General features: G+C 44.5%; 2 protein-coding genes across 4 annotated transcripts in view; one reads left to right on the forward strand and one right to left on the reverse strand.

The window, feature by feature from the left end:
• Window positions 1-9172, reverse strand: part of FBXL12 (F-box and leucine rich repeat protein 12) — a 48523-nt gene that overhangs the window by 11995 nt on the left and 27356 nt on the right. The window contains exon 1 of one of the 2 annotated variants that reach the window (XM_061422063.1): window positions 15-64. The exons of the other annotated variant lie outside the window; for it this stretch is intronic. The gene's annotated coding sequence lies outside the window, so the exon portion shown is untranslated. Of the gene's footprint in view, window positions 1-14; window positions 65-9172 lie in introns of those variants that run through there. 2 annotated transcript variants of the gene reach the window in all.
• On the forward strand, window positions 84-1641 carry UBL5 (ubiquitin like 5). 2 transcript variants are annotated; one of them, XM_061422070.1, is made up of 5 exons: window positions 84-184; window positions 487-604; window positions 762-845; window positions 1006-1043; window positions 1481-1641. In XM_061422070.1, exons 2-5 carry the CDS (start codon window positions 549-551, stop codon window positions 1522-1524), a joined length of 222 nt encoding a protein of 73 aa, XP_061278054.1. In that variant the 5' UTR covers window positions 84-184; window positions 487-548; the 3' UTR covers window positions 1525-1641. The 2 variants fall into 2 exon arrangements, with proteins under 2 accessions (XP_061278054.1, XP_061278055.1); XM_061422071.1 differs by having other exon boundaries at window positions 95-223.

A 9172-nucleotide genomic window follows, 5' to 3' on the forward strand; every position in this document is an offset into this window, starting at 1 on the left:
AGCCCACATCTTACCCTGGGATGAGCACTCCTTGGCTTGTTGACAGGCACGGGGGGGAGGGGTGGAGCTTCCGGTTGCGCACTTCCGCTTCCTGTTTTAGCGTAGGTTCTTAGTGTCTACTCTGGCCTGGGTTTAGCAGTCGTGCGAGGAGGTTGTGGCGTCTGCTGCTTCCAGGCGATTTGAGGTGAGGGAGCCAGGTGGAGGAATCCGGAGTCGGGGAAAGGTGAGGGGACCCGGCCTTCGAGGATCCGCTGGCCTGCGAGAGGCTCGGCTCGGTCTTCAGGCTACCTGGAGTGGGTCGGGGCCTGGGCGGGTTACTGGAGGGGAGGAGCGCGGCTGCCCGGCGTCCGCGGTAGCCCTGGGGTCCGAAGTCCTGGGACACGGAAATAGGGGCCTGGGGAGACTCCGATCTAAGGGAGTGATGGGGACGGGGAGTGATGGGGACGTGAACGTTAAGTCTCAATAACCGGGGGTCTTGGGACCTAGGGAACCCCTGAAGTCTCGATTCAGTTGCCTCCCAGTCCTCGCTTTGTGTTGCTCCAGCCAGGATGATCGAGGTTGTTTGCAACGACCGTCTGGGAAAGAAGGTGCGCGTTAAGTGCAAGTATCCACTGCCGACCAAGGTGCTGTAGCTTCCGGGGGATGCTTGGCATGAGGCAGGCAACTCAGTCTTTGTTTAGGGTGATTGTAATTAAACCTGGGGGTTGGGGCGGGAATGGAGAGAGTCCCCTTTCCATTTTCCTTAACTCCTCTGCGTCCAGTACGGATGACACCATCGGGGACCTTAAGAAGCTGATCGCAGCCCAAACTGGCACCCGTTGGAACAAGATCGTATTGAAGAAGTGGTGAGTACAGGGGTAGAACTAGGGGCTGGACAGGAGCAGGCCAGAAGAGTTTGGTTGAGGGAGGGCTGCAGCCGCCCTTTGTTTAGGCAGAACTTTTTCAGCTGGTCTCTGGGGTGAAGAGCCTCCTTAGATTTTTTTCTAAAAAGTTTTTATCCCACAGGTACACGATTTTTAAGGACCATGTGTCTCTGGGGGACTGTATCCTTTTTTGACTTTTTGAGGAAGGATCTACATACCCAGACTTGGTTCCCTATGTTCAATACTCAGGTCTGTATGAGGTTATGCCCATAAGCTATTTAACTTAGAATGTGACACATGGTAAGTATTTAGAGAGTGGGAGCCATCTAATTATTTTGTTGGGGGAGGAGGGTGGTTGGTTAAATATTTTGACTTGGCTTGTAAGACTTTGACACTTTCTGGTCAAAATATTTATTTACTAAGCTCCACCTGAGTGGGGACAGGAGATCAGGGTGGAGCGAGATTCCAGGATGTCTGTTGTGCAGAAGGAACATGAACTTTTTACAAAGTTTGGATTCTTTCCAAATCAAAATGATCCAGTCCCAAATGTTGCAGTTGTGAGAGATGGGGATGGGGATGGAGCCCACCTTAAGGATTCCTTAACACCTTCACTTCAGATGAAATCCACGATGGGATGAACCTGGAGCTTTATTACCAATAGAGCAGAATTCCTTCTTCCTGCCCTTCCCCCTCCTCCCACCCTCACTCCCCACACTAATATGGATGCTTGTTTTTGGAAACTCATGTTAATAAAAACTTAGAGGCTGCTTTGTTGTCATCTTTGAGTGAGAGTTATCTCTTGAGCGGAGGGTTGGTATCTGGTTGTCACTGTTCTAAGTACCCACCCAGCTGCTCAATAAGACTTCAAGATTGGATCAAGGAGGGAGTCAGTAGATTGGGAACCTGAGTGGAAGACCAGAGCTCTGGGGCTAGCCATCTGCCTCTGGGCCGCCCTGGTGGCTCAGACAGTAAAGAATCTGCCTGCAATGCTGGAGACCTGGGTTTGATCCCCTGGAGAAGAGAATGGCAATCCACTCCTATATTCTTGCCTGGAGAATTCCATGAACAGAGGAGCCAGCCAGGCTACACAGTCCATGGGGTCACAAATAGTTGGACACAACTGAGTGACTAACACTTTTCTGAAGGTCAAAAGATCCTGGGATTATTGTCATCAATAGACCAAGGATCCTCTGGGCAAGGACCTTAGAATTAATAATAGTTAGGAATACAGGTTTAGATTCACACAGACTGGGTGTGGAACCCCAGCCCTACCACCAACTGTGACCCTGGGTAGTTACTTAATCTCCCTTAACCTTCATTTCCTTATCCAATCTGGAACTGATTGTGTTTACTTCATTGGTATGTTGTGAAGTAGAGATGAGATAAGCATGATTAAGCAGCCACAGTTCTTGGCACCTGTGAAATGCTAGTGGACAGAGTAAAACAGTGTGACCTAGGCTATTCAGCCCTTGCCGATCCTCTGTTTCTTCCTCTAAAAAGGGGCACCATGATGACACCCACATCTCCATGAAATAATGAGATAATGCAGTTAAAACAGCAGGATGTCTGGTGCTATATCCATGTCTGGCCTTCTTCCTTCAGGTATGAGTAGACAGGAGATCAAACACTCCATTTCTGTTCCCTTGGCCACAGCTCCTGAGGTCAGCCTTGACCTTGTCCTTACCCAGAGCCACATTCTGGAGCTGCTTTTGAAAGTTTCACCTAGAACCTTGCTCCAAGCCTTCTCCCCTCTCTGTGTATTGACCTGGTAGGTCCTTCCTCAGGACATAACCATGTTCAAGTCTAGTCCACTGCTCCCGCCCCCCCCCCCCCCCAGCCTTATGCCTTCTTTTTGCCATCAAGCTTCTTGGGACGCAGTCGTGCAGACTGCCTGGGATGCTGGTCTATAGTCCACTAAAGCTGGTCTCTCCTTGGTCTCCACTGGCCTCCTTTTTACCTGCCCCCTTGACTTCCCTACTGTCCGTAGGATTCCCCTTCCTCCTGACAAATCAGAAATATGTGTCTTCTGGTACCCCTGCTCTTTTAGCTCAGTCTCCTCCTTATCTGTCTGCTTAGAAAATAAACCCCCTCCCCCCAATTCTTTTTTAAATTTTATGACAGCCTTGACATGCTGGAGTCCTTGTTTTCAAATCAGCATAGAAAAGTACAAGCTAAAAGTAAGACCACCCTCCTGGCCTCATTCTCTCTCCTGAGGTGAAGCCTTTTTCAGTGTATTTCTGTAAACTTCCATTAAAAAAATTGTTTTAATTAATATTAATTTTTAGTTATTTACTTGGCAGCACATGTCATGTAAATCCTTAGTTGTGGCATGTGGGATCTGGTTCCCTGACCAGGGGTTGAACCAGGTCCCCATCCATTGGGAGCATGGAGTCTTAGCCACTGGACCCCCAGGAAGTCCCCAATTTAATTTTTTTTTTAATTACTATGCTAATATCTGCTTGTAAAAAAAATCCACACATTTGCAAAAAATTAAGTTTCTTACTTATATAACATCCCTAATGACAGTGGCAATAATTAACATTTGAGTGAATCCAGAAATTTTCTGAAATACAATTGGAAAAATTATACATTCTATAATATTTGTTTTCCATTCAGTAGTTTTTTTAATGCTTTTTATTTTTCTATATTAATGATTTTTTTGTCTCATTCTTTTTAATTGGTATTTTTATTGAATTTTTTTTGGCCTTTTTTTACATAAAAGGGCAGTATACAGGAGGGATTTTTGTGGTGATGGAATTGCCACATCTGGAATTATGGTGGTGAATGCAGGACTCCGCATTTGTCAACCAGGATATAGAAAGATCAAGTGCAGCCAGTCAAACAGATCCATATGTATAAGTGAATTACAAGACCCCACTGAAGGAGGTGGGGGAGAAAGGAGCTGATCTAAATAATTTTCTAAAATGTATTTTGATTTGATACTATAAGGCTAAAGACAAAAAGAATTACACACAAACATTGTACTATAGTTGGTAAATATGTTCCTCATAGCAGAATGATTTTGCAATTTCCAAACTAGTCTTACTAATATACATCTGTACACGCACAGAGTTGGATACATATATTGCAGATAATTACAACCAGGTGTCTTGCTGCTGGAGAAAGAAGTTACTGTGAAAGAGGGTGAATAGAACCCCATGGGACTGATTAGAGTTGGAAGCATCAGTATGAACTCATGATTTTCATTTAAAACATTACAGACATACATAGAAATACAGTTATGTGCATCTGTACATACATTTCCTTGTTTATCCATTTAGAGGGACCAGAAGCAGTGATACCCCAGTATCTACTTTCAGATCTTGGTTTCTTTTACGTATAATTTTACGTTTCATTTATTTTTGGCTGTGCTGGGTCTTCATTGCTGCTCAGGCTTTTCTCTAGTTGTGGTGAGGGGGGCTACTTTTCATTGCAGTGCACGGGTTTCTCACTGCAGTGGTTTCTCTTGTTGCAGAGCACAGACTCCAGGACACAGGCTTCAGTAGTTGCAGCTCCTGGGCTCTAGACACAGGCTCAGTAGTTGAGGTGCACAGGCTTAGTTGCTCCACAGCATGTGGGATCTTACTGGGCCAGGGATCAAGCCCATGTCTTCTGCATTGGCAGGTGGATTCTTTACCACTGGACCTTCAAGGAACCCCCAGATCTTAGTTTCTAAACAATATTCTCCAATAAAGGGAACCAGGGTTTCTGGGAGAAGTGAATGATTCCTGAGCTAGAGCAGGGAAAATTCAAGCTCAGGGTGGAGCATCTTGAGATAAGAAGTACTCAAAAAAGGTAGAAGCATGTTGAAAGAGCACAGAGGCCAACCTGTGAAAAAGCTCTCAGTGGCCAAATGTAGAAAAACTTGAACAACAAAAGAATAATATTGGACTGTGACCCAAAGAATGAAATAAATATCCTCAACCCCATGCTCATAGAAATAAATAGCTGAAAGTGTAAATGAGTGGGGAAGAAGGGACAACCCTTCATTACAAAAGGATTTCAATTAATTGTAGAAGGAAAGAGGAAAATAAGAACTCACCAATGCTTTAAAAAAAAATCACTAATCCTTATATCATCATAGTAATAATTGGTGTAGGCAAGATGTACTAATAGATGTTAAAATTTGGGGGTGAAGGATATTTGCATAGACTCAAAAGTATCTCTTCCAAAAGTATTTACTTATTACAAAAGGGAAAATAGTTCAGATACTATCTTAACCAAGTGATCAAAAATACCACAAGTGTGGGAGGTGACCTCTAAGATGGCCCCTAATGAGCTGGGACCACACTCATACTATTGTGTAATCCCTTCCTCTTAGGCCAGACCTAACTTCTAACAATATAGCAAAAATGATGGGATATTGTTTCTGAGATTAGGTTGTAGATTCCATCTTGCCCTCTTGCTCATTAATGAAAGCCAGCCAGATACCATGTTGTGAGCTGCCTTGTTGACCCCCAGCCAATAGCCAGTGAGGAACTGTGGTCCTAAATTCCATGTTCTGTTAGCAACTAAATCCTACCAGCAACCAAATGAGGGTGCTTGGAAGCAGATCCTGCCCAGTCAAGCTTTGGGATAAGACCATAGCCGCTCCTGCTGACACCAGCTAAACTGTACTGCATTCCTGACCCATAGAAACTGAGATGGTAAATGTTAATCCACTAGATTGTAGGCTAACATGACAGCAATAGAAACCCTAATACAACCAGTAATACATTGCAACGTCATTAACCGCCTGGTACAATGCACTGAGAAGGGCATATCATCTTTGTGGTGTCCTTTCCAATGATGTATGTGCTGGTGGTGCTTAGTTGCTCAGTCGTGTCCGACTCTTTGTGACCCCATGGACTAGCCAACCAAGCCCCTCTGTCCGTGGGGATTCTCCAGGCAAGAATACTAGAGTGGGTTGCCATGCCCTCCACCAGGGGATCTTCCCAACCCAGGGATCGCACCCAGGTCTCCCGCATTGCAGGTGGATTCTTTACCATTTCAGCTACCAGGGAAGTCCAAACCTCAATAAATCATGAGAAAATATTGGACAGACATCATCATGTCCAAACATCAGAATGAAAGCCATTGTAGTCTTCAAAAGTATCAAGATCATGAAAGACAAGGAAAGACCTAGAAATGGTCACATCCTGGAGGAGGATATTACTAGTGAAACAGGAAATTCTTTTATTTAAAATCTAGTTTACTTAATTGTATTGGACCAATATTTATTTCTTAGTTTTCATCATCATTCTGTGGCAGAATTTCTCAGTTTTGGCACTGTTAACATTTGGGGGGATAATTCTTTGTTGTGGAGGCTGTACATTGCAGGATGTTCAGTAACATCCTCAGCCTCCACCCACTAAATGCAAGTAGCATCTCTCTCTTTTTGTGACAACCAAAAATGTCTTAATCTTGCCATATGTCCCCTGGGGAACAATATCACCCCTGGTTGACAGCCTCTATTCTATTATGTAAGATGCTAATATAAGGGATGGTTGGGTAAAGGACTTTGAGAACTATACTACTTTTGCAGTCCAGCCTTAAATCTAAAATTATTTTTTTAAAAAGATTATTATTACTATGCTAATACATGCTTGTTTAAAAAGTCAGAATGTTATAACTTAAGTTCCTCATTTCTTCCTTCACCTGCATCACCAGTATTAGTCATTAACATCTTTGGATAAATCCAGAAATTCTCAGTGATACACAATTATTTTTATACAGTTTGAGTTAATTATAATACTCTAATAATCAGATCAGATCAGATCAGTCGCTCAGTCGTGTCCGACTCTTTGCGACCCCATGAATCGCAGCACGCCAGGCCTCCCTGTCCATCACCAACTCCCGGAGTTCACTCAGACTCACATCCATTGAGTCAGTGATGCCATCCAGCCATCTCATCCTCTGTCGTCCCCTTCTTCTCCTGCCCCCAATCCCTCCCAGCATCAGAGTCTTTTCCAGTGAGTCAACTCTTCACATGAGGTGGCCAAAGTACTGGAGTTTCAGCTTTAGCATTATTCCTTCCAAAGAAATCGCAGGGCTGATCTCCTTCAGAATGGACTGGTTGGATTTCCTTGCTCTAATAATATAAAAAGTTAATTTTTCTTGATCTTTTTGGTTTTATTATGCTTTCTTTTTTTTAATATATATTTATTTGGCTGCACTGGGTCTTTGTTGCGGTATGTAGGATCTAGTTCCCTGACCAGGGATTGAACCTAGGCCTCCTACTTAGGGAGTACAAAGTCTTAGCCACTGGACCACCAGAGAAGTCCCTTATTATGCTTTCATACATACTATAATTGCTATGCTGTACTATGTTTTGCTTCTTTTTTTTTTTTTTCACCCAGCAATACCTACCCTTGCTATGGACCAGACACTGTTTTTGAATGCTTTCTATAGATGAACTCATTTAATCTTTACTTCAAGGATATTCATGAGACATGTTTTTTTCTTACCCTCATTTTGCAGATGGAGAAGCTGAAGTACAGAGGTTAAGTAATTTGTTAAGGTCACAGCAAGTGGCAGAGCCAGACTTTGAACTCAAAGCAATCTGGTTCCTGGGTGCTTTTAACTTTCAGCTGCATCCTGCTTCTGTAATTTGTCCTAGACATGTTTCCCTGTGTTTCATGTCACTGCACCTCATTCTTTTTAACAGTTACATAAGGTTGTATGCTATGTTGTTCAGTTGTTAAGTCATGTCCGACTCTTTGCAATCCCATGGACTGCAGCACACCAGGCTTCCCTGTCCTTCACCATCTCCTGCAGTTTGCTCAAACTCATGTCCATGGAGTCGGTGATGCCATCCCACCATCTCATCCTCTGTCACCTTCTTCTTCTGCCCTCAATCTTTCCCACCATCAGGGTCTTTCCTGGGTCTTCACATCAGGGTCTTCACATCAGGTGGTCAAAGTGGTGGCATCAGGTGGAACTTCAGCTTCAGCATCCGTCCTTCCAATGAATATTCAGGACTGATTTCCTTTAGGATGGACTGGTTGGATCTCCTTGCAGTCGAAGGCACTCTCGAGTCTTCCCCAGAACCACAATTCAAAAGCATCAGTTCTTTGGCGCTCAGCCTTCCTTATTGTCCAACTTTCAACATCCATACATGACTACTGGAGAAACTGTAGCTTTGACTATACAGACCTTTGTCGGCTTAGTGATGTCTCTGCTTTTTAATACCCTGTCTAGGTTTGTCATAGCTTTCCTTTCAAGGAGCAAGTGTCTTTTAATTTCATCACTACAGTCACCATCCACAGTGATTTTGGAGCCCTAGAAAATAAAATCTGTCACTGTTTCCACTTTCCCCTTATCTATTTGCCATAAAGTGATGGGGCCAGATGCCATGATCCTAGTGTTTTTAATGTTGCATTTTAAACTAGCTTTTTCACTCTCCTCCTTCTATAGATGAACTTTAGTTGAACTCTTCCGTTTTGGTGTCCCGATCCCCACGTAAATCTACAGCCCTAGGTCTCCAACCACCTCTTCAATGTCCCTTTAGTGCCACAGCCTTCGTTTTAAATTGACTTATTCAACTGATATTTCAATAAAAAATAAATTTAAAAAGTAAGTTGATTCAAACTGAGCTCATTATCCTCCCACCCGAGCTTCCACCCACAAATTTCCACCCACAAAGCCACCGTGTCCTCATCTGAATGGCAATGCCAACACCCACGAGTCACCCAGGACAGAGGCAGAAGCCAAACTGGGAGGGAATTAGTGAAGTAAAGTAGATTTCAAAGGAAATGGAAGGTATTTGGGTCAGTAAAATAGGGAAAGAGTCTTGCACAAAAAAATTAAAAGGAGGTGGGCTAGCTTTGGACATCTGGGGGAAACAGGTGTGACGAGGGAGAACGGAGGAGCCAAATATAGGCTTCTGGATTCTTAGCCGTTCATCACCAAGGTAACTGCGTTGCTATGGCAACAGCAAAGGCAGCACCGCCTTTTTCAAGAACTTCCTTCGCTGCGGTTACCTCCACACAAGCCAGACACTTCCGCATGGGAGGCTACAGCCCGCGGGCTATGGTTTAGGAAGGCGGGAATTGCTGCAGTAGTAGCCAATCGGATGGGCTCTGCGGCGTTGGACGCAAAGGAGGGGTCGGAACTTTTGGAAGCTCAGCAGAGGGCGTTGATAAGGCGTGTTCGCGTCCCTTTCCCACCAATTAGCGGCCGAGGAAAGGAAGGGGGCGGGACCTGGGTGAGGCCGACCAGGGGCGGGGCCCAGATTAAAAAATGGGAGGCTCCGCCCACCCCCGCTTCTGCTCAATAGGAAGCCAGAGAGTCAGTCCGGACAGTTAGGGTGCCCAATGAGTGCTGTCGCC

Source organism: Bos javanicus, chromosome 7, assembly GCF_032452875.1.
Source record: "Bos javanicus breed banteng chromosome 7, ARS-OSU_banteng_1.0, whole genome shotgun sequence".
Lineage (NCBI taxonomy): Eukaryota > Metazoa > Chordata > Mammalia > Artiodactyla > Bovidae > Bos > Bos javanicus.